This window comes from Pseudophryne corroboree, chromosome 3, assembly GCF_028390025.1.
Source record: "Pseudophryne corroboree isolate aPseCor3 chromosome 3, aPseCor3.hap2, whole genome shotgun sequence".
Taxonomy (NCBI): Eukaryota; Metazoa; Chordata; class Amphibia; order Anura; family Myobatrachidae; genus Pseudophryne; species Pseudophryne corroboree.
The window spans coordinates 285,219,578-285,245,244 of NC_086446.1; the positions used below are offsets into that span (position 1 = coordinate 285,219,578).

A 25,667-nucleotide genomic window follows, 5' to 3' on the forward strand; every position below is an offset into this window, starting at 1 on the left:
TCAATTCACTTTTGTGCCTCAGTGTTTAGTGGATTTATACACTAGCTAGGCTCACAAAATTGCTGAGAAAGTCAACTTCACTCCGTATGCGCAGACTACCAATAATCACTCAACTGTAAAAAAAAAAAATATGTCTTTGAGTCCAGTTCTGAATCAGGTCCTCTGCTCTTCTAAGAGGCGGACTCCCTGAAGACCAGACAATTCTCCTGAAAGGAGGACTGAGATGTGCTGTGATGTTTCAAATTGCGCCCATTTGTTTGCAAAGCCATAAATCACAGAGGACAGAAAAGTAAGCAGTTATGACTTTAATATAGATACAGTACATAAGCTAGATCTGACACTCAGATAAAGCTATGTATAACAAAAACTATTGCATTTAATATTCACTTTACACACAGTAGCGGATCTTGCCACGGGCAAGCAGGACTTTTGCCCGGGGCGCCGCCTTCCAGAGGGCGCCGGCGCCATCCGGAGGGCGCTGCACCATGGCAAGATCCGCTGCTGCTGTGCCCCCGCTGCCGCTGTCCGCTGTCCCGCTGCCCACTGTGAAGGGACAATAGACGCTACGCGTCTAGTTTCCCTTCTTGGGCTGCCCGCTGTGAAGGGAAAATAGACGCTACACGTCTAGTTTCCCTTCGTGGAGAGGAACTTTACTGTAATGATGTTCGGTGCGCATTGACGTCATCGCGCACCGCACAGAAAAGGTCCTCTCCACGAAGGGAACTAGATGCGTAGCGTCTAGTTTTCCTTTGTGGAGAGGACCTTTGCTGTGCGGTGCGCGATGACGTCATCGCGCACCGCACATCATTTCAGCGGCGCTACTACTGTACAGGGGGCGTAACTGACCACGCCCCCTGTATGAAGCCACGCCCCCTATTGCCACCCGGGCCGCAAAAAGCCCCTGAACCGGCCCTGTTTACACATCATGATGGGGATTGTGTGGCTCTAAGGTTTGACAAGACAATATCATGCAGAACATGCATAAACAGTATGTGCCAGCTCAGCAGAAATGTGTCCATGGAAACTTTTTTTGGATATACCTCACATACCTCCTAACCATTCCGATATCAGGTGACTGTCCCACAATCTGGGCATTTGTCCTGATTCGTGTGCCCAGTGTGATGTAGCCATGACCTCAGTCCCCAAATTACCAAAGATCTTTGTTGGGAGGTATGGCCTCAGGATTTAGCAGTTAGTACTAGTAGTAGTAGGGTCAGCACTGATAAATACATGAGAGTCATTTGAGTGATAACAGTGCAGTACTGTAAGTGTACAGGAGAGCAGCATGTGTCCTGGAAGAGGGCTTGCCAAGCTGAGAAATGATCTTGTGATGGTATCTCTTGTCTTCATGCTCTCTTTAGGAATGGAACGATTACAAACTGCGATGGGACCCTCTGGAGTATGAGAATGTCACATCAATACGGATCCCCTCTGAGCTGATCTGGAGGCCAGATATTGTCCTGTATAACAAGTGAGAAGATGTAAAAGTTTCCGGGTCGTTGAAGGCCAGGTTTACATTTAACTTTTCATTGCAGTGTAAATACCAAATTAGTGTGGTTTTAGTAAATCCATCATTTAAAAAAAAATCAGATGAATATCAGTCATTCTACAAAAAATTCTGTTCAATATTTATCCAAATCTAAATTCAGAACTTATAAGGGAAGGGTCGGCGATAACTTTCTATCCTGCAAACAGATTTGCAGAGGAAGCTTGAATGGCATTAGCTGGGCACACATGGGCTGATTTTCCTTCTTGTAATGAGTGCCAGGAAACAGAACATGTGGACTGTTCCAGTTGTCAGATTGGAGCAGCTGTAACAGTTCAGACCACACAATAATGCGATACCGTCAATTGCCAACATCAGCTGCAATACTGCAGGGTGTACAGCCAACATTAATATTCAGCAAGAATTCCAAATCAAAACCTGGTTTCATTACATACTGTAGCTGTATCCGGGATGCAGCCAATTTACCTCCAATCAAAATACCGACGGTCGAAATCCCGACAGCAATTGACCGACGGTCAAAATCCCAACAAGGTCATAATCCCGACATGGACAAAATACCGACATTTAAAAAACCGACAAGGTCAAAATACCGACATGTGAAATGCCGACAGGTCAAAATGCCAACATGAGTTTTTCATGATTTTTCATTGAAACCGACTTGTTCATACTTTACCATCCCAGTGGACCTGGAGGGAGAATATAATAGTGTGCCGAGCGCAGCGAGGCACCGTGCCCGAAGCATGGCGAGCCATGCGAGGGGACACGGTACACTTATATGGTGTCCATGTCGACATACACACACAAAAAACATGAAAAACGCATGTCGGTATTTTGACCTGTCAGCATTTTACATGTCAGTATTTTGACCTTGTCGGGATTTTGACCATCGGTCAATTGCTATCGGGATTTCGACCGTTGGGATATTGATTGGAGGTATTTCATACCAATCCCCTGTATCCCTTCTTGGGACGTAACAGGGCGGTGGCTAAGTGGACGCGGGCATGTCACAGGCATGTCACTGTGTGTGGTTGCGTCCAAAGATGCACAGCCACTCACACAGAGGGACATACTGAGACAGAGAAATTGCACCTTCCATGGGGCTGATGCAAGTATCGGTGGTGCATATAAAGATACACTGAGACAGAGTCGTAAGACACTGCAAGTGGATCTCTCAGTATCAGTGGCTTAGTATCAGTAGTATCAGTAGCACAAGATGCAGAAAACTGGCAGTAGTAAAAGAGGCTGCTACAACAGCATGCGACTCTGAATCAGGTGCAATGTGAGATAATTCTTATACAGAACACTTACAGTAAGTGAATATTCTAACAACCTATAGTAGATGGTAAACGATCATTTTACCGTTCTCAGACTAATGCTATAATGATTAGATCATACGCATTGTGTATTTCCGATGAATGTTCATGAGTTTATACAGATAGTAAAGACACATGTAGCTGGGGCTACACAGGCAGTGAGTTGAATATAAATGGCTGTTCTCTACACAGTTCCTCTTCTATTAGGAGGCATACTCACCAGGACTTTTCCTGACATGCCCCGCATGCCCAGCCATCCAGTCTGAATTGCCCCCTTAATGTGTTGGCTTGCAGGGTTGTGTATCATTGGGTCGACCATAATTAGGATGACAGTCAATAGGTTGACCATATATGGTTAACATGCAAGAGGTCGACAGGGTTCAATAGACCAACATGTAAAGGGTAGACACCGGATAAGGTTGAAGGTACAAAAGGTTGACACAGTCAAACGGTCGACACAGAAAATGTTGACACAAGTATTGTTTGTTTTTGGGTGCCATTAACCATTTTAAACCCCATGTGGCCCCAATTAGTGTACCACTTCACTCACCATGCTTCAGGCAAGGTTACTATTCTCAAACGTAGTCCATGTGGATGGTAAATGATGAGATTTGAAAACAAAAAAAGTTTGATAATTTTTTTAAACAAAAACTTGTGTCGACAATGTGTGTTGACCATTGGCATTGACTCTGTTGACTTCTTTTACCTGTCGACGTAATGCATGTCGACCATATGGGGTCGACCTATTGACTGTCAACCTATCATCCGGCGCCCGGCTTGCACATGTCCTCCTGCAAGTGTTGCTAAATAGATTCTTCATGTAGTTTGCAACACAAAGCTACTCCCTATATACAATTTCTATCCCATACAGAGAGCACAGCAGAGCATCCTCGCATCCCCGGGCAGTAAAAATAAACAATTCTTTCTGAGGATTAGGGGTCTATGTACTAATCCTTGGAGAGTGATAGAGTGGAGAGAGATAAAGTACCAACCATCAACTCCTGTCATTATTCAAACAAAGGGCCCCATTTATCAATAAGTTTTAACTATTTAGAACTGGTGTATGATAATTGGTGCTAAAGCCAATCAGCTCCCAACTGTCATGTGTTTAAAAAAAAAAATACAGTTGGGAGCTGATTGGCTGGGGCACCATTTATCATATGCAATGAGTTTTAAAGAGCTAAAACTCATTGATAAATGGGCCCCAAAGCCTTTAAAAGCACAGTAAGGAGCTGTTTAGCTGGTACTTTATGTCCATCCAGTTTATCTCTCTCCATGGCTTAATGCACAGGGGCTAATTCAGACCTGATCACTGCTGTGCGTGTTCGCACAACAGCGTTCAGGTCTGAAGTGCGCATGCACCGACATGGCAGACAGCTGACGGCTGTCTTAGCCCTGCGATCGCCTCTGCCTGATTGACAGTCAGAGGCGGTCAGTGGGCAGGAGGGGGCGTTTGGGCGCCATTTAGGGGCGAGGTCTGGGGAACGCAGGCGTGCCTGGACCATTGGGGGGGGGGGGCGGGCTGTCGCGGCTGCGTAATGTAACATGCAGCCGCTGCGACCCAGGCAGCGACGAGTAGCTCTCTGCCAGCGCGCAGTATACAGTATAAAAGCATTGACGCAATGCTTTTGTGCTTGTACGACGGGGTAGGGCCCGACATGCGGGGCGGACTAGCCATGTGCTGGGCGTGTCCCCCCCCGCCCCACCCCCCTCATCCCCTGCATGTCAGGGAAGCTGATCGTAGATGTGCTAAATTTAGCACATCTACGATCAGGTCTGAATCATTCCCATAGACCCCTTAAATAGGTTGATTGATATTAGTAATTAGTAAATGGTGCAGAACTTGGCATAAATAGGCCAGCAAATTAAAATCATTTGACAGTGGAAAAACCTTTAGGGAAACTGTTCCAGTAGATGCCCCCACACTTTTACCATCTGTTATAATTACAATGATTCTCAAGTTTAATTTACTAAGCAAAACAGCAAGATTGTACTTTGTACAGCTAATCCAGACTTGGTGATAAAGTGGTGTTACTGAGGGATCAGAATATAATTAGTGTCATTTTGGAACAACATGTACTTTCAAAGTGGCTTTTTTTAGATAAAAATATTATTGAATTTATTGCTTTATTATCATCTTAGTCATATGAAGAAAGTAATTATTGTGGCAGAAAATACTTTTTAAACCAAGTAAATAATGTCAATGGTCATTTAGTGATGAAATATCACTAAATGTCGACATTTCTAATTTTGTCTTTTGTGAGTTGTAAAATAACTTGTTTCACGAAATATTTTTTTTTTTATGCTACCGTCAGTGCTTTACAAGTCATTTCATGTAATTTATTTCATCAGTGTGACATTTCATTTAAGAAACACGTTATCAGAATGTCATTTACTGCTTGACAAATCTTGTGAAAGTAGCAGAGAAAAAAAAGAAAAATTGTAAGACCTTGGAGGGGAAATTGCTATGAGATTAGGATGCTAGTAAGTTGCTCACTGACTGGAGTTTAGCATGCGTTTAGTATGAGCTCTCTGGAGAATAGGCTCAGGGTGACCATTGGCTTCTGTTATTGCATCAAAAGTACAAGTTGGTAATTCTCTTTTAGAGCAATGATCTATGATCCCATTTTACCCATCTGCATGCACATTGAAAACATACTGTAAAGTGCAAAATATAAAATAAAATAAACTACGTTTTTGGTTGTTATTATACTTCTTTTCTTCCTAAACAGAAGATCTGATGGTCTCTTTATAGTAGTAATAATAATAATAATAATAATAATAATAATAATAATTTTATTTATATAGCACTCTTTCTCCATTAGGACTCAAGGCGCTTAACAGATACATACTGTAGCATAATATAGTACAGAACAGCTTTTCATAAAATACAGAAACATGTAGATACTAAAGGGACATTTATGGGAATGCTTGAGTAAACAGGAAAGTCTTGAGTCTACTTTTGAAGGATTCTATAGTTGGGGCCTCTCGCATTGTGCGGGGAAGTGAGTTCCATAGAGTCGGAGCCGCATGATTAAAAGCTCGACCCCCAGATGAATTACGAGAGATTCTAGGTACTGCTAAAAGTCCTTCATCTACAGATCGCAGTAATCGAGTGGGGCAGTATGGGGTCAGAAGCTGCGTCAGGTACCTTGGGCCCTGGTCATGTACTGCTTTGAAATTCAGTAAGCCTATCCTGAAGATGATTCGCCATCTTACAGGCAGCCAGTGAAGGGAGTAGAGTATGGGTGTTATGTGGCTAGAACGGGGCTGATAGGTTAACAGCCTGGCAGCTGTGTTTTGCACCAGCTGTAAGCGGTGCAATTCTTTTGCTGGGAGACCAAGGTAGAGGGCATTGCAGTAGTCTAATCAAGATGATACAAATGCATGTATGGTTTTTGGCAGATCATCTGAGAGAATTAAGTGCTTGATTCTGGCTATGTTCCTCAGGTGAAAGAATGAGGATTTGATTGTGGCTGATATCTGATGTTTAATTGTCAAGCCACCATCCAGGACAACGCCAAAATTCCACACACGATCAGTAGTTTGTAATTCTGAATCCCCGAGTGCAAGTCCAGTTGGTTGGCTATGCTGCAGTCTTGTCCTTTGATGTTGCGGTCCTATCATAAGGACCTCTGTTTTATCCGGGTCCAGTCACAGCCACCTGGCACTCATCCACTTCTGGAGTTCAGCTAGACAACCATTTAGGGTTACTATTGGGTTATCAGTGCTCCTCGTGGTTGGACAAAAACTCATAAAAGCTGGAGCCGAGTAGTCAGGTCCCAGGCATGTTTGAACCCCAATAATTATTTTTTTGTTCATAGGCAGGGCTTCCAAAAGAATTGTAGGGCCCAGAAGAATTGGAAATGCTGAAATGTAGCTGCCTCTTCTGGCAATCTACAAATCCCTTAGCGCATTGGCCTAATGCAGGTGTGCTATTTCTCTACAATCCCAATGCACATACTATAGACATGTTCTAGCAAAAACATGCGAGATCCCATTTGCAGACAGAAAGCATGCATGAGGATGCTCCCAGTCACGTCAATGGACGTGCTACAGATACTGTGTGGAAAAAATATTAAGTCACAAAACGGAGAGTGTCATTTTTTAATAAGAGCTCCCACAATACCATCACCTTCAATCTGTATGACAACAGCAACATCAGTACAGTAACTGCTTTGTAATACATGCTGATGATCGATATACACGTCAAATTGTGCTGGATTTGCGCATCTAACACTTATCAACTGATAATACATCTCCCCTAGTGTGCTGTACATTATCATTAGTTCACTACTCACACACCAGAAATTAGCTGCTCCATGTTTTCACAAACCTGGACAGCAGAAGGGGTTATGACCATGCTCCTGGTTACCCACCAACCTGATGCAGAACTCTCTGAGCCTGCAATGAGCAGTTAGGCTTCAGAGCAACAGGGAGGCCCCTTGAACCCCCAAAATATGGGTGGGTGTGCCTGCTTATTCCTCCTGGGGCCAGAGTACAGCACTTCAAATTTCATAATAAAAAACAGTTTGATCATGATTGACCCCCTATGCCAGCTGGGTGCCCCTAGGCAGCCTGAGTCCCTTGCTACCATACCCCCCTTTATGGCTCAATAGTGGCCTTGTTTATAAGAGCCTATTTATTAAACTGTTTTTGCAGCAAATACTATCACTGGGGTAGAGTGCAAATACTAATAAATAGGCCCCAGAAAGAGCTACCCTTAAAGGTTAAAACTACAGTATCACTGCGGATAAGATGTAGACACACAAACAGGAAGACCAAGTACGGCTACTCTATGTGATCCACATATTCTAAAGTATTATATAACATTAAGCTTTATATATACATATATATATATATATATATATACCAAACAGAAAGCCCAGCACTCTCCTAAGCAGCTTCATTCACCTTAATTAAGGTGAATGAAGCTGCTTAGGAGAGTGCTGGGCTTTCTGTTTGGTATATTTGAGTTTGGTGGTCACAGCCCACCGCACCCCAACCCCTGGGAATGGCGAGCGCAGTGGTTCCTCGTGTTTGTTTGTATAACAGGGTTAATTTTTAATTGGCCCATTTGTGACCATATCTCTCTCTCATGCACCCCTAAGCTCATTTACCTTTAACCTGGATCAGCTGCTATTTAGGTGTGTTGGTGACTGTCTTACTTTGAATGCCAGTAGTCTGTTGGCAGGTGAGCTGTAAACAAGGTAAGCACACTTGTGTAGTTGTGTTATTTGTGTTGGTGACTGTCTTACCTTTAAAAAGCCATAAGTGTGGCAGGTAAGCTTTAAACCAGATAAGCACATTTTCCTCTATGAGACAGCAGTTGCCAGGTTTCTATAAACTCTATGTGAAAGTTTGTGATAGAGTAGGACTTGCGGTGAAATGGGGTCCCGTGGAGTGGGCCGCAAGCTTATATGCATTGTACAATTCATAAACCAAAACCCCATTGTTTATTTAGATGTATATTAAAGCATTAAGGTGAATGAAGTGGCTTAGGAGAGTGCTGGGTTTTCTGTTTGGTATATTTGAGTTCGGTGGTCACAGCCCACCGCACCCCAACCCCTGTGTGTATATATATATATATATATATATATATATATATCATGACTATATTTTACGTCCGTACAGGTCTCGCATATGCATAGATTTTTTTTGTTGCAAAGATGGAGGGTTAGGGCTGCAACTTATCAGGGAGTCATGAGAAATCCATCTCTGGCTGGTCTTTCAACATGAAAATTGGCTAATGCCACATTTTTGCGAGCTTGCTAAAATGCTAGAACCGTTCCCATAGAAAGCTATGAGAACAGCGGTACTTGCTAAAAATGTAGGAAATGACAGAGCTATCTCTGTGATATCTTTGGCAATATTGTATTAAAAGGAATTGCAATTCATGTTGCCATAATGTGTAGCTTTGCACAGCACAGTGTCTTATGCAGCAAGATTTAGGTAGCAAAAAGATGATGGGTATTTACAAAACAAGCTAATTTTTCTTGATGCAAAACTATAAAAACGGCGTGTGTATATTTTTCTATTTTTATTTTGTTGCAGTAATAAAATAATTGTTTGTTACACTGCAGATATAACTCATATGCAAACGTCTATGGTACATCGAGATCAGGCAGCTAAATGTCCGAGCACACTCTGGCCCAAAACGGATTTTATTTTATCCCTTGCTTAAAGTATTTCTGTTTCGGCAAACAAAGCCTATTAGGAACTAATATCTTCCATGCACTACTGCCTAGTAAATATATCTGCAGTTGTCCTGTCTCGTTTTGGCAAAGCAAAATGATGCAGGCACTGAGCATGTACTATACAAGAGACAGATACAGACCTTGCAGTGATCTTCGTTATCGCCACTGAACCTGCAAGTTCCACACATTGCTTAGCTTTGTCTTTGCAGATGGCTCCCGTCGGAGGTTACATCCTTAATTTTTTTCCCCTAGTTGTGTAACCTGGCAGAGTTTGGAAATGCTTGAAATGCATTTTAAATGAGCTTCTAGTTCTGCTTTAATCATTTGGATTCCGCTGTAATTAACACGATAAAGGCTAACGTGGAGAATTGTGCTCCAGCAGCAAACATTTTGTGGGCTTCATTTTCCAAGATCACTCAGGGGACACTAGAGAGGACGGCTGTTCCGATAAGTGTTAGAGAGGGAATTAACGCTTATCATGAAAGTCGCCTCTGATTATCAAAAGGAGCTTTCAAGATCTGGATAAAATGTAGATGGAAATGTTTGTATGGGACTAAAAAAGTCTAGTTTTTAGGATGTGTGATCGTAATTCTCTTATCTTTCTTTTTCTCAATTCATGATTAACCTATAAATATATCACCCATCTGGGGGCTGGAGGAAAAGGGTTATAATGGCAGGGTGGACTGTCAAAGTTCTGTAGATATAGGGCCAGATATACTAAGACTTGAACAATGATAAAGTGTAGAGAGATAAAACACAAACACAGCCTTTAACATGACAGCTAGGTGCTAATTGGCTGGTGCTTAATCTCTCTCCACTTTATCACTCTCCAAGGATTAGTACATCTTCCCCCAAAGCTTTTTTCTAGTTTGAACTATTTCATGTTTAAGTCATGACTTTTGTTGAGCTTAATTTGCGAAGAAAGTTTGAAAAATATAGAGTGTGGTCTAGTGATGCTGCCTCCTTGTGATGCCAAGTAGTACCTTTCACGCCAGTTATGGTACGTTCTGTGTGTCACGATCCGGGTATCTGGACGCCATTTCTTACCCATCAGATGCCTCCTAAGGCTGGCTCAGCGCTCCAGGACCGGATCCCATCTGTTATCCTGATGTGTACATTCCTGTATCCTCTCCTGTCACTCTGGGACGCTGTCACAGTAAACGCCATATTACACCTGGCATGGCGTCTCCTGCGGCCTCCGCCGCCGTCCCTGAACTTCTGCATGCAGAGTGTCTGAGTGGCGATTACGTCAGCCGCGGCCTCCGCTGTGTCCGCGTGGTTGGATGTGCATCTGTCAGCCTGGCGCCTCCTGTCTCCGGTGGCCGGCGCCGCCATTACTGTTTTCATTACCACATGGATTACAAACCAAACTTCCCTCCAAGTGTCTGCATGGGCGCAGCCATCTTGGATTCTGTCAGCTGATCATTTCCACCAATCTGTTCTCAGTATTGATAATCTGCATAATTGCCTAGCCAATCCCTTCCTTGCTGCAGGTATAAATACACTGTGCCTGAGCAAGGGAGGCGTCAGTGCTTTGGTTGTCAAACCTAGTTCCTGTTTGTCTCTCTCCTGTGATTGTCTTCCAGGTTCCAGCTCCTGTCTCAAGACTTCCACCATAGAGACCCGCACCAGCATTCCACCTGCGGTGTAGCCTGACTCTCCAATCCATTGTGGATTCATCTGTTTCCAGCTACAACATTACCTGCTTCCAGCTCAGCTTCCAGCAGAGTACAGCTTCCCTTAAAGGGCCGGTGTCCTTTCTACACTTTACCACTCTCCACCGGTATTATTATTTCTCCGCTCTCAAGTTCTACATTTCAGTTCATATTTCATCGCTCCCAAGTTCATTTATTATTTAACTGGTTCCAGCCAGTATCCACTCCGTGCTAACAACAGTCTGGTTCCAGCCAGTATCCACAGCAGCTGTTTTATCTTCAGCAACCCAGCTTTTCCTGGAACACCAGCTGGCACAATCCTGGGTTATCTCCATTGCTACAGTCGGGCCTGGTAAGGACTTTCCATCTAGAAGATCATAAGAACTATCTCACACTACCAGTGCCCTGTGGCTCCTGCCATCCTGTAGTACCCAGGAACTGTATTTATTCTTTGCTGACTTTTACGTTTTCTTTTACTGCTGCTGTGTTGCGGAGTTGTCAAGTTGTCGTGGTCACGCCTTCGGGCAGTTATTATTCATGTTACTTACATGTCCAGGGGTCTGATACAACCTCCCAGGTTCCGGTACATCTCAGCCCCTACAACTGAGGCTGCCTCCCGTCAGCTCAGGCCCTCAGTTGTGACAGTAAGCACTGACCTAATGAATCCAGCCGGAGACCAGGATCAAGCGGCCAGGCCGATGCAAGAACTGGCAGCCCGACTAGAACATCAGGAGGCTGCACAGGGCCACATCATCCGCTGTCTCCAGGATCTCTCTACTCGGCTGGATGGGATTCAGACAACTCTCCGTGGATCAGGCGCGTCTGGTGCGTCAACCACAGTGACTCCAGCTATAACCCCACCCACCTTACCCATTTCTGCTCCACGTCTTCATCTTCCAACGCCAGCAAAATTTGACGGATCTCCAAGATTCTGCAGGGGATTTCTCAACCAGTGTGAGATTCAGTTTGAGCTACAACCTGGCAATTTTCCCAGTGACCGTACAAAAATTGCCTACATTATTTCTCTTCTCAGTGGCTCAGCCCTTGATTGGGCATCACCGTTATGGGAGAGGTCCGACACCCTGCTATCTTCCTACACTGCCTTCGTGTCAACATTCAGGCGCATCTTTGACGAGCCAGGCCGGGTAACCTCAGCTTCATCCGAGATTCTCCGTTTACGCCAGGGGTCACGTACTGTAGGACAATATCTGATACAGTTCCAGATCCTGGCATTCGAACTGGCATGGAACGACGAGGCCCTGTATGCTGCATTCTGGCATGGCTTATCTGAGCGTATTAAAGATGAGTTAGCTACCAGAGACTTACCTTCTAAGTTAGATGAGCTAATCTCACTCTGCACGAAAGTTGATTTACGTTTCAGAGAGAGAGCAACTGAGCGTGGAAGATCATCTGCTCCAAAATCTTCTGCTCCTCCTCCTCGTCAACTGTCACCATCTAAAGATGAGCCCATGCAACTTGGCCGTTCCCGTTTAACTCCTGCTGAGCGCCGAAGACGTCTCTCCGAGTTTCTCTGTCTCTATTGTGCAGCTCCGTCTCACACCATTAATGCCTGTCCCAAACGTCCGGGAAACTCCAAATCCTAGCTCGCCAAGGAGAGGGCCGGCTAGGAGTAATGATCTCCTCTCCATCTCCTCAAGATTGTAATCTCCCAGTCTCGCTTCAAGTTGCTCAACGTTATCGGAACTTCATTGCCCTCCTTGATTCCGGAGCAGCTGGGAACTTTATTACCGAAGCCTATGTTAAACGGTGGTCCCTACCCACCGAGAGACTTCCTTCGTCCATTTCTTTAACTGCCGTGGATGGCAGCAAAATTTTTGATGCAGTTATTTCTTTAAGGACTCTACCAGTTCGTCTGAGAGTGGGAGTTCTTCATTCCGAACTTATTTCTTTTTTAGTGATTCCAAGAGCCACACATCCTGTGGTCCTGGGCCTTCCATGGCTCCGTCTTCACAATCCTACAATTGATTGGACGACTACGCAAATCCTGGCATGGGGTTCCTCCTGTGCTGAGACATGTTTGTTTAAAGTATTGCCTGTCTGTTCTTCCTCCCCCAGGTCGTCTGATGTTCCACCTCCTCCATATCAAGATTTCACGGATGTGTTCAGTAAAGCTTCTGCTGATATCCTTCCTCCTCATAGAGAATGGGATTGCCCGATTGATCTCGTTCCAGGGAAGGTTCCACCTCGAGGCCGAACTTATCCGTTGTCTCTGCCTGAGACGCATTCTATGGAGGAATATATTAAAGAGAACCTAGCAAAGGGGTTCATTCGACCTTCTTCTTCTCCAGCCGGCGCAGGCTTCTTTTTTGTAAAAAAGAAAGATGGTGGTCTGCGGCCGTGCATCGACTACAGAGGTTTGAACGACATTACCATCAAGAACCGTCATCCTTTACCCCTGATTACTGAGCTCTTTGACAGAGTTAGCGGAGCTACCATCTTTACAAAGCTGGACTTGCGAGGTGCATACAATCTCATCCGGATCCGTGAGGGTGACGAGTGGAAGACCGCCTTTAACACCCGTGACGGACATTATGAGTACCTCGTCATGCCCTTCGGATTGAGCAATGCTCCAGCTGTCTTCCAGCATTTTGTCAATGAGATCTTCAGAGACATTCTATACCGTCATGTCGTGGTCTATCTAGACGATATCCTCATTTTTGCCAACGATTTAGAGGAACATCGTTTTTGGGTTAAAGAGGTTCTGTCCCGTCTCCGTGTCAATCATCTCTATTGCAAATTAGAAAAATGCGTCTTTGAAGTCAAGTCCATTCCGTTTCTAGGGTACATTGTGTCCGGTTCCGGACTAGAGATGGATCCTGAGAAACTACAAGCAATCCAAAATTGGCCGGTACCCTTAACCCTCAAAGGGGTCCAGAGGTTCTTAGGGTTCGCCAACTATTACCGAAAGTTTATACGAGACTTTTCCACCATTGTGGCGCCTATTACTGCTTTCACTAAGAAGGGTGCTAACCCGTCCAAGTGGTCTGAAGAAGCCATGCAAGCATTTCATCTTTTAAAACAAAGGTTCATCTCTGCGCCTGTTCTGAAACAGCCTGACATCGACTCTCCTTTCATCTTAGAGGTGGATGCCTCCTCCGTTGGAGTAGGAGCGGTGTTATCTCAGAGGGCTAAAGATGGCCATTTACACCCTTGCAGTTTCTTCTCCCGGAAGTTCTCCCCAGCTGAGCGCAACTATGCCATTGGCGACCAGGAGTTGCTAGCCATCAAGCTCGCTCTAGAAGAGTGGAGGTATCTGTTGGAGGGAGCTTCTCATTCAATCACCATACTTACAGACCACAAGAACCTTTTATACCTGAAGGGCGCACAATGTCTCAACCCTCGTCAGGCCAGATGGGCACTTTTCTTTTCCAGGTTCGACTTTAAACTCCAGTTCTGTCCGGGCTCTCAGAATCGCAAGGCCGATGCCCTTTCCCGCTCATGGGAGCAAGAGAATGAGTCAGAGTCTTCAGACAAGCATCCTATTATAAATCCGTTGGCATTCTCCACGGTAGGGATGGACTCTACGCCCCCATCAGGGAAAAGTTTTGTGAAGCCGATGCTAAGGAAGAAGCTCATGCATTGGGCCCATGCTTCCCGTTTTGCCGGACATACAGGTATCCAAAAAACCCTGGAGTTTATCTCTAGGTCCTATTGGTGGCCAACTCTGAAAAAGGACGTCTTGGAGTTTATTGCATCTTGCCCAAAGTGTGCCCAACATAAAGTATCCCGCCAGTCGCCTGCGGGGCAACTGGTTCCACTATCCGTTCCCCGTCGACCATGGACCCACTTGTCGATGGATTTCATTACAGACTTACCCATGTGCAACAAGTTCAATACCATCTGGGTGGTAGTTGACCGGTTCACCAAGATGGCACACTTCATTCCTCTCACCGGTCTTCCGTCAGCTTCCAAGTTGGCTCAAGTATTCATACAAGAGATCTTCCGACTCCACGGTCTTCCTGAAGAAATTATCTCAGATCGAGGAGTTCAATTCACAGCCAAATTCTGGCGAAGTTTATGTCAAGTCCTCCAAGTCAAGCTAAAGTTTTCCACGGCTTACCATCCTCAGACCAATGGTCAAACCGAGAGGGTGAATCAGGACTTGGAGGCCTTCCTCCGCATCTATGTGTCCTCCTCTCAAGATGACTGGGTTCAATTACTTCCCTGGGCCGAGTTCTGTCATAACAACCAGTATCATTCTTCATCTGCTTCAACACCATTCTTCACTAACTTTGGATTCCACCCTAAAGTCCCTGAGTTCCAACCGCTTCCAGCAACTTCTGTTCCCGCAGTGGATATCACCTTGCATCAGTTTGCCAATATCTGGAAGAGCGTACGATTAGCTCTGCTCAAGGCATCGTTCAGGTACAAGAAGTTTGCGGATAAGAAGCGTCGAGCAGTTCCTGCTCTCAAGGTGGGTGATCGGGTATGGTTATCCACGAAGAATTTGAGGTTAAGAGTTCCCAGTATGAAGTTTGCACCTCGCTATATCGGTCCTTTCAAGATTGAACAAGTCATCAATCCTGTTGCTTACAGACTCCAGTTGCCTCCCTTCTTAAAAATACCCAGGACATTCCATGTTTCCCTGTTGAAACCGCTGATCTTGAATCGGTTTCATTCCTCACTTCCTCCAACTCCGAAAGTCCAAACTCAACGAGGCGTTGAGTATGAAGTGGCCAAGATCCTGGACTCACGTCACCGTTACGGTCAACTACAATATCTTATTGACTGGAAGGGTTATGGTCCTGAGGAACGTTCATGGACCAATGCTTCTGATGTCCATGCTCCTGCCTTGGTCCGGAGATTCCATTCCAAGTTTCCTCAAAAGCCAAAGAAGTGTCCTGGGGCCACTCCTAAAGGGGGGGGGTGCTGTCACGATCCGGGTATCTGGACGCCATTTCTTACCCATCAGATGCCTCCTAAGGCTGGCTCAGCGCTCCAGGACCGGATCCCATCTGTTATCCTGATGTGTACATTCCTGTATCCTCTCCTGTCACTCTGGGACGCTGTCACAGTAAACGCCATATTACACCTGGCATGGCGTCTCCTGCGGCCTCCGCCGCCGTCCCTGAACTTCTGCATGCAGAGTGTCTGAGTGGCGATTACGTCAGCCGCGGCCTCCGCTGTGTCCGCGTGGTTGGATGTGCATCTGTCAGCCTGGCGCCTCCTGTCTCCGGTGGCCGGCGCCGCCATTACTGTTTTCATTACCACATGGATTACAAACCAAACTTCCCTCCAAGTGTCTGCATGGGCGCAGCCATCTTGGATTCTGTCAGCTGATCATTTCCACCAATCTGTTCTCAGTATTGATAATCTGCATAATTGCCTAGCCAATCCCTTCCTTGCTGCAGGTATAAATACACTGTGCCTGAGCAAGGGAGGCGTCAGTGCTTTGGTTGTCAAACCTAGTTCCTGTTTGTCTCTCTCCTGTGATTGTCTTCCAGGTTCCAGCTCCTGTCTCAAGACTTCCACCATAGAGACCCGCACCAGCATTCCACCTGCGGTGTAGCCTGACTCTCCAATCCATTGTGGATTCATCTGTTTCCAGCTACAACATTACCTGCTTCCAGCTCAGCTTCCAGCAGAGTACAGCTTCCCTTAAAGGGCCGGTGTCCTTTCTACACTTTACCACTCTCCATCGGTATTATTATTTCTCCGCTCTCAAGTTCTACATTTCAGTTCATATTTCATCGCTCCCAAGTTCATTTATTATTTAACTGGTTCCAGCCAGTATCCACTCCGTGCTAACAACAGTCTGGTTCCAGCCAGTATCCACAGCAGCTGTTTTATCTTCAGCAACCCAGCTTTTCCTGGAACACCAGCTGGCACAATCCTGGGTTATCTCCATTGCTACAGTCGGGCCTGGTAAGGACTTTCCATCTAGAAGATCATAAGAACTATCTCACACTACCAGTGCCCTGTGGCTCCTGCCATCCTGTAGTACCCAGGAACTGTATTTATTCTTTGCTGACTTTTACGTTTTCTTTTACTGCTGCTGTGTTGCGGAGTTGTCATAATAAACATCATTGACTTTTATCCAAGTTGTCGTGGTCACGCCTTCGGGCAGTTATTATTCATGTTACTTACATGTCCAGGGGTCTGATACAACCTCCCAGGTTCCGGTACATCTCAGCCCCTACAACTGAGGCTGCCTCCCGTCAGCTCAGGCCCTCAGTTGTGACACTGTGCTGCCGCCCATGGGTTTTTCAGAGGCAAAAAGGGACAATGATATGTGACCCTCAACACCCATTGATCAGTCCATGCCAAAATGCCATTCTCATGGCACCTTTCCGCCATACAACTCTATTTGATTGCTTACCCTACACATGTCCTCAGGTTTATTTCAAGTGTTTCCTCCTTGTATGGCTTGTAGTCAGTGCTGCCATCAGAAATTGTAGGGCTCAGTACAAATAAACAAAATACAATGAGGGTGCTTATAGGAAAGCATTGTCAAAATATGTCACACAACGCAACATAACATTTTATCTGTGTACTTTAAGAATTCTTTGTTAAATCACTGATCTGATAAATCCACGTGTATCCTGCATATGATTCTTCAAATAGATTTACTCAAGTGGTACATTCTCTCTAGGGGAGGGATGTATCATGCATCACATTTTGTATACGATACATTGCGCCGCTTACCACATACAAAGTGACATTAATAACGCCAGTATGTATGTACAATTGCAATTACAATCGCAATGGACGGCAATTAAAAAAAGAGCTGTCTTTTCTGATTATAGGTTTAGGGGGACACTGAAAGGGATCCTATTGGATACCTCTTAAAGCACAATGTGGAAAAAGAATCCCACAGGCTTCTATTAGGCAACTTAATCTATAGATCTATAGCTCCCCATGTATGTACAAAAATAGCTGTCACAGAACTTGATCTTGTTGTTCCCAGAGTTGATTCTGTAGTGTTAAGAGTAGTGGAACTTTAGTGTAATAATTGAGGTAGGTGGATATACAGTACTGTGCAAAAGTTTTTGGCAGGTGTGGAAAAAATGCTGCAAAGTAAGATTGCTTTCAAAAATAGAAGTGATAATAGGTTATTTTTATCAATTAATAAAATGCAAAGTGAATGAGAATCATGCAATACCATCATGAAGGCGTCAGTTTGGCTCCAAATTGATTCTGCAGCGACCTACAACGACACCAAACATACAGATGGAGCCACACTAGTCGTGGCTCCGTCTGTGACTAGGCACGCCTAGCGCTGAGAGCGTCCCCTGGGCATGCACGCCAGTGGTGAAGACGCACCCCATTCACTCTGAATGGGAGCGTCTCTGTGCACTCCCGGCGTGACAAGGCGGAAGGATCACCTAGTCACGCCGTGAGTGCTCGTTTGCGATGGAGCCACCTCAGATGAGCGCTCCATCTGTTCAGCCAATGTCATTTAGAACTATCTTCAGCGTAAAGGAGAACAAGGAGCCCTATAAGTGATGACATGGCCCCCATAGAGTCCTAATCTCATCATCATCGAATCTGTCTGGGATTACATGAAGAGACAGAATGATTTGAGCAAGGCTACATCCATAGAAGATCTGTAGTTAGTTTTACCAAGATGTTTGGAACACCCTCCCTGCTGAGTTCCTTCAAAACCTGTGTGCAAGTGTACCTAGAAGAATTGAAGCTGTTTTGAAGGCAAAGGGTGGTCACATCAAATATTGATTTGATTTAGATTTATCTTCTGTTCATTCACTTTGCGTTTTGTTAATTGATAAAAAGAAACTACTAACACTTCTATTTTTGAAAGCATTCTGAATTTGCAGAATTTTTTCTACACCTGCCTAAAACTTTTGCACAGTACTGTAAGTATTCTTCATGGACAGGACAGCTAAATAATAAACTGGATTACTCCAACACTGGAATGGAGACAGCAGAGTATGACCTAGGAGCCGGACTGTGCCAGAAAACTGGAACAAACTCTTGCACGGAGCTGGACTGCACCGGATTACTGGAACAGACAATTGCACAGAGTCGGACTGCACCGGATAACTGGAACAGGCGCTTACACGGGGCCGGAATGCGCTGAATAACTGGAACAGGAAATTGCATGGAGCTGTATTGCACCAGATAACTGGAACAGGCAATTGCATGGAGTCGGCTTGTGCTGGATAACTGGAACAGACACTTATAAGGAGCCGGAATGCACCAGATAACTAAACCGGCTGGAACCATAGAGCCAAGTTGGACTTGGTAATTTAACTGGACCGGCTGGAACCGGAGAGCCAAGCTGGACTTGGTAATTTAACTGGACCGGTTGGAACCGAAGAGCCAAGCTTGATTTGGTAATTCAACTGGACCGGCTGGAACCAGAGAGCCAAGCTGGATTTGGTCATTTTTTCATCGAAAATTATATGCACCCTGGATTAGATCTGCACTTGGATAACGCTGGAGCCCTAATAAACAATGTTGCTCAGGCACCTTCCTTTGTTCAGAAGTTCCTTTTGTACCCCTTCCTGAATCGGGATTGGTTGAGCGGGTAGGCTGGCATGCCGGAGCACCGTGATTGGTCAAACCTAATCAGATGATCTGCAGAAAGATGGCGGCACCCGTGGCATGGAGCCAGCGGGAGTCCGGCACATGTAACACCGCCCAACTGTACAACAGTGACAGCATGGGGAACATCCCGGCTCCGCGCCCAAGCCTATGATCCATGGCCAGAGTGAGTGTTGGGCCCTGTTTTCTGAATAACTTCAACATTTTTACTTCCACAAACCTTGGGTATGAGTCCTTACTTATTGTGTACACTGTATGCTGCTTTTAAGTCTTACGAAAAACGGTGTTACCCCATTTTCTTGTGCTATACAAAGGCTGCTGAAGTGTGCACACAGAGATTATACCACTGTTTTTACATTAATTTCCACATGTTTTGCTGCTACCCCGATTTGTGTCGTCCATTAACCTAAGCTCACGCATGCACAGTAATACTGCCCAGCAGTGTGTAGCTGTTAAGTATCGATGTTAAGGATCGTGGAACAGCAGGATGTTGGATCAGCAACCAGTGCAGCGCTGAATTGCTCCAGTGGATTTGCACCAGCCACCACAAATCGCAGCACGTTGGTTACATAGCATGCGTGGGACCATTGTATGATGAATCGGCTCTTTAGACTTTGACTTTCCAGCTATTTTGAAAAATAACTGCACGTTTTACAATATTATACTTTGCATTTCTCATGCTGCTCTTAATTTAAAGCACAAAAATAAAATAAAAACACAACTAAAATGACCTACTTCTTGCAGACTTGATGTGACTCGCAATGCATCTTTATGTGTAGCACAGAGCTACTTCAGATACACTTTGCTAAGTGAGAATAATGCTTTTACCATGTCATATAACCAGAGGGAGGACCTGAGAAAGAGCGACTATTTATAGGGAGATAATTGTCCCCTTCTCCTCACAGGCCATTCCGTGGGCTTCTCCCCCCCCTCCCTTAAAAACACAGGAGGTTTAGCCCTTCCCAATTCTCTCCTGTGAAAAGCTTATAGTGTGGGTCAGGTGGATGAAGGCTGCACTATCATTAGTGGAGAATGACGGAGAAGCTGCAGGTACCAGCGGATTGTGACAGAATGCTTGGAGCAGAGCTCTATGTCAGTGATTTATCTGTTTTCAGCTCTGGGTGCTGTTGGTGTAGTTGGCGTCAGATGTCAAACTGTCTTACACAAGAACAGATACTGTAGGAAGAAAGAGCAGGTGAAAACAAACTTCATCCTGGTACTATAAATAGCGGTGTATTATTACAATGTTACATAACACCAATCACTGCGCTGCATACAAAGTGAAGAAAAGTTTAAAGAGCCCGAATATAAAACATTTTTACATAAACAGGTGCCACATAGGGTTATATATAAAAACTGTGACAAATCAAGTCTTGACTTAAAATCTTACAGAAGACACTTAAAAGCTGACTTTTTACCTACGCTCTTTATAGGCAGCCATCTTGAGGGCTGAACCAGTAATCATGAGAATACTGCTTAATCTAATATAAAACGATTTAAAGAAATAGTATAGGTAAAATACAGGGGTATATTTACCTAAAGTCGATTTTGGGTCTCCTGTACTTAAAATCGACCAGAATAAAACCAACATCCCCAATAAATCGACCACAGTGTTTCTATTCAAAATTGGTCATTTACTAAGAGTCAATTTTGAGTTCCATTTTGTTTTCAATGGTGTATTGGTTTCTATTTTAAGTTCTATTTGAAGTACTAAATGTGTTCTATTCACCATCATCAATAGAACCAAAAACGGACTCAAAATCGACATAATTATACAAAAGCATTCCTATTGGCCAAAACAAGTCACATGCACTGCATTACCCACAAACACCTTTGTTCCTGGGCTAATTTACATATCCACAAGTTTTTCAAATCAGTGCTATGTCTTTAAAAGCCATGATTTATGCAGTCGGAGTACCCCACATGCTTTTGTCCCGTGTGTTTTCCATCATATTGGGTTTCAGACAATCTCACATGAATTAAAATCAAATAGAACTGGTTCTGATGGTTCTATTGAAAATGGTGATTTTTTTATCGTTTTTTTGGTTCTATTGAGGTTCTATTTTCAAATGACTATTAGTAAATTAGATTTTCCTATTGATGTCTATGGGGAATTACCGATGATCTGTTTGCATTTCTATTTGTGTGTGAAGTCGAATTTTTGTTGGTTGTGAGGGGATTTTGAGTTAGTAAATATCTGTCAAATGCACAATCAAGTCACCTCAAAATGGACAGAAACTGAAAATCGACCTTTAGTAAATATACGCCACTTTCTGAAAAGAGTACTTCCCTGGAGTGATCCTTTAATATCTTGTGCAACCCCCATTGATTTTACTCCTGTATACTCCTGCTGGCAGAAACCTTCTACAGGGGACAGGTGGAGAAGTTGCCCATACTAACCAGTCAGATAAATGATAGCTAGAAGATCATTGGTTGGATGGGTAGCTTCTCTGCTTGAAGGTTTGGTACATCTCCCCCTTCAAGTGCTGCAGACCATGGCCCTCATTCCGAGTTGATCACTCGCTAGCTATTTTTTGCAGAGCAGCGATCAGATAGTCGCCGCCTCTAGGGGAGTGTATTTTCGCTTTGCAAGTGTGCGAATGCTTGTGCAGCCAAACGGGATGAAAAAGTTTTTTGCAGTTTCTGAGTAGGTCTGAACTTACTCAGCCCTTGCGATCATTTCAGCCTGTCCAGTCCCGGAATTGACGTCAGACACCCACCCTGCAAACACCTGGACACGCCTGCGTTTTCCCTACCACTCCCAGAAAACGGTCAGTTGACACCCATAAACGCCCTCTTCCTGTCAATCTCCTTGCGATCGGTTGTGTGAATGGATTTGTCGCTAGAAGCCTTGCACAGCAACCCATACGACGTGCATGCGCATTGTGGTGCATACGCATGTGCAGTAGTAACCTGATTGCTGCGCTGCGAAAATCTGCAGCGTGCAATCAACATGGGATGACCCCCCATGGTCCTGTTTCGGCGTTGTATGCAAAACTGATGGTTTGCATACAGTGCTGATGGTGGGTGGAGTGTGCATGTGCAGAACAGGTCACTCATGGTCGCACGCAGTGTCCCCTAAGCTGCAGCCTGATTGACAGGCTGCGGCCATTTGGGGCCGGCGATGAGGCGGTGCTGATCACTGCCCAGGACAATGACTGCGATCATTGCAACCAATGGCCATGATGGTGATCCGATGCTGCATCATCAGACACAGCACTTGGTTATACAATGAAGGCAGCAGACATACATTTTTCTTCAGATGCCTACTCCTGCATTAACACATATTTTCACATCGCACACAGCAGCAATGCAAATAGCCTCCACATCTGAATGAGACCCTAAGGCCTCAAAATATACCCATCACCTACATATAGTGAGTACAGCCATTCTGTGCACTGATCCAACTTTAAGGTACAGCATTTATGAAGCACTTCTATAGAAATGAATTTTTTTTAATAGTATTTTTTAAATGCAGTGGGTATCTGTACAGGTTGCTAGATATTATTATTTGCCTTGTTGATAGGGCTGTGCTACTGTAACTATCAAATGTGATATCCTGGCTGGGAGTGGAGAAGCTAGCACCTAATTGGTCATGAGCTGGTGAAGGTTGCACATTATTGGCTGATGCCTTCTCTACATAGCCTTGAATACCGCCACCACAAACTCAATTACATGATGGGCTGTCAAATACAAATAATATAGCATTCAACTATTGCCACAATAAAATCCTGTTATGGAGTGGTGCTTAGTATGTATTGTAGGGTATCAGAAGACTGTAGTTCACAGTACAGTATGGAAGCTAAGGTGGTTTTGCTGAATATGTTGCCGCTCCTCATGTGAAATGTTGCATCATATCCAACATGAAGGAAAGTAGCATGCATGGTCTAGTATGGTATCCGTTCAGATGGTCGTCCATGTTATGGTCGACAGTCATTAGGTCGACCACTATTGGTCGACATTGACATGGTCGACATGGACACATGGTCGACACATGAAAATGGTCGACACATGAAAATTGTCGACACATGAAAAGGTCGACGTGAGTTTTTTAACTTTTTTCTTTTGGGGAACTTTTCCACACTTTACGATCCACGTGGACTACGATTGGAACGGTAATCTGTGCTGAGCGAAGCGGTAGCGGAGCGAAGGCACCATGCCCGAAGCATGGTGAGCGAAGCGAGCCATGCGAGGGACACTGTGCACTAATTGGGGTTCCCAGTCACTTTACGCTAAAAATGACACCAAAAAAAGTTAAAAAAACGCACGTCGACCTTTTCATGTGTCGACCTTTCATGTGTCGACCATTTTCATGTGTTGACCATGTGTCCATGTCGACCATGTCAATGTCGACCAATAGTGGTCGACCTAATGACTGTCGACCATAACATGGTCGACCATTCATATCGGAACCGTCTAGTATACAGAGACACTGGGGTAGATGTATTAACCTGGAGAAAAGAAAAAGAAGTGATAAAGCAATGATAAGTGCAAGGTGATAATGCACCAGCCAGTCAGCTCCTAACTGTCATTTTTCAAATCCGTTCTGATTGGCTGGTGCGTTATCACTGCTTTATCACTTCTTTATCCCTTCTTCAGGTTAATATACCTGCCTATGTTCCTTACGCCCCTACTGGCTGATGCAGGTGGTGCTAGACATCATTTTAGATCCCTAGCATTACCCCAAAAGTCAAAGCAGTACTTCTGCATCATACTAGCATCTACTAATCATGTGCAATCCTTGTCTTGGACGCTGGAAAACAGTAGCTTGTTCAGAAGTTATATCGCTACTTGTGATGTTAGTGTATTAGAATGCTTAATATTTGTAGACACTCCCTTACAAACATGTGTAAGCCTGAATCTTCAGTGATGGTCCCTAGGACCAGGGGGATGCTGGGAAGTGGGTGGTCCAGTGTGCAGTGTGTCTGGAGTTGGTGATGGAATAAACAGCACAGCAGTGAACTCACATGTCTCTGTGTCCTGATGACTGGATTTACAAACATATGAACAAAACATGGTGTCAGAAGAATTTTAACTTGGACTGCTACTGCTCTCAAAGTGTGAAAGAATCCTGCAGCAGTCTGTAAGGCTGTGATACTCGGTGTCTGCAAAGCCTGCCGTGTGCTCCTCTCTTCAAACAGTGAGTAACCATGGATAAACTAGCTCCTCCAACTGGCATGCTGATGTCTGGTAACTTGTCTGGAAACTGGAAAAGATTTAAGCAAAGGTTTAATATATATCTTGCTGCATGTGGAGCTGATACAGAGGCTGAGAAAACGAAGGCATCCATTTTCCTCCATGTGATAGGAGAGGATGTGCTGGACATTTATAATAGTTTTCAGTTTGATGAGGGGCAGAATATGGTGCTATTTTCTATAATGCAAAAGTTTGTAGATTACTTTGTGCCAGTGGTTCCCAAACTTTTGTGAGTCACGGCACCCTGGAGTGTCAGATTTTTTTTTCACGGCACCCCTAGGCCACATTTTTCTTATTGAGAAATTTAGAAAAAAATATTAGATTAAGTAAATTATGTTTATATGTCATCCTTAGGGTCAGTTATGTGGTGAGGGACAAGATTTGCTTCTGTGTGTCCACGTATTTTATAACTGGAAGCCATCAGCACTGGTTTTGCCTATTAAATTGACAATAAATATTTTGAATTGGTCCTTGACCACCAACCTGAGGCACCCCTGCAAGTGTCCCGCGGCACCCCAGGGTGCCACGGCACACAGTTTGGGAACCACTGCTTTGTGCCAAGGAAAAATGTGACATATGAAAGATATAAGTTTTTCACATGTGATCAGAAGTCTGTAGATGGATTTGATCAGTATGTTACAGAGCTGCAATCACTCAGTAAAACGTGTGACTTTGGTGATTTAAAGGATTCACTGATTAGAGATCGTATTGTCTGTGGAATACCTGATAATGGACTCAGAGAGAGATTGCCGAGAGAGCAAGACCTAACACTAGATAAGGCAGTGACTATGTGCAGATCTGCAGAAATAACTAGATTTCAAGCCAAAAAGTTACACAAGGAAGTTGATGCTGCTGTCCATGTAGTGCAGAACACAGATCCAAGCAAACCTCCATTCTCAATAATGAAGCAATCTAAGCCACAGTCTAATAAGGAAATGTGTAGTAGATGTGGAAATGCTCACAATCCTAAAATGTGCCCTGCTTATGGTAAAACCTGCATGAAATGTGGTAGACTTAATCATTTTGCCAAATGCTGTAAAATGAAAAGGGAAACAAGCAATGTGCATGCTGTTAAACAAAGAGAGTATTTCTTTGTGGATTGCATTGAACTTTGCAGTGCAGATAAGAAAGAATGGATTGTCCCTTTAACTGTGAACGAGATTGTTATTCCCTTTAAGCATGATACTGGCGCGCAGGTGAATTTAATATTGTTTCAAGACTATAAGACTTTTAGAGTAAAACCAAAAATTCATCCAGCCAAAGTGAAAGTTAC

At 44.4% G+C, this 25,667-nt stretch overlaps 2 protein-coding genes across 2 annotated transcripts in view; one reads left to right on the forward strand and one right to left on the reverse strand.

Annotated features, from left to right (window-relative positions):
• The window catches only part of CHRNA4 (cholinergic receptor nicotinic alpha 4 subunit), a 140,643-nt gene that overhangs the window by 76,573 nt on the left and 38,403 nt on the right, over positions 1-25,667 (forward strand). The window contains exon 4 of the mRNA XM_063959240.1: positions 1,362-1,471. Within this exon, the coding sequence (XP_063815310.1) occupies positions 1,362-1,471 (110 nt within the window). The remainder of the gene's footprint in view (positions 1-1,361; positions 1,472-25,667) is intronic.
• The window catches only part of COL20A1 (collagen type XX alpha 1 chain), a 295,073-nt gene continuing 270,204 nt past the window's right edge, over positions 799-25,667 (reverse strand). The window contains exon 32 of the mRNA XM_063959238.1: positions 799-1,460. Within this exon, the coding sequence (XP_063815308.1) occupies positions 1,416-1,460 (45 nt within the window). The 3' untranslated portion in view covers positions 799-1,415. The remainder of the gene's footprint in view (positions 1,461-25,667) is intronic.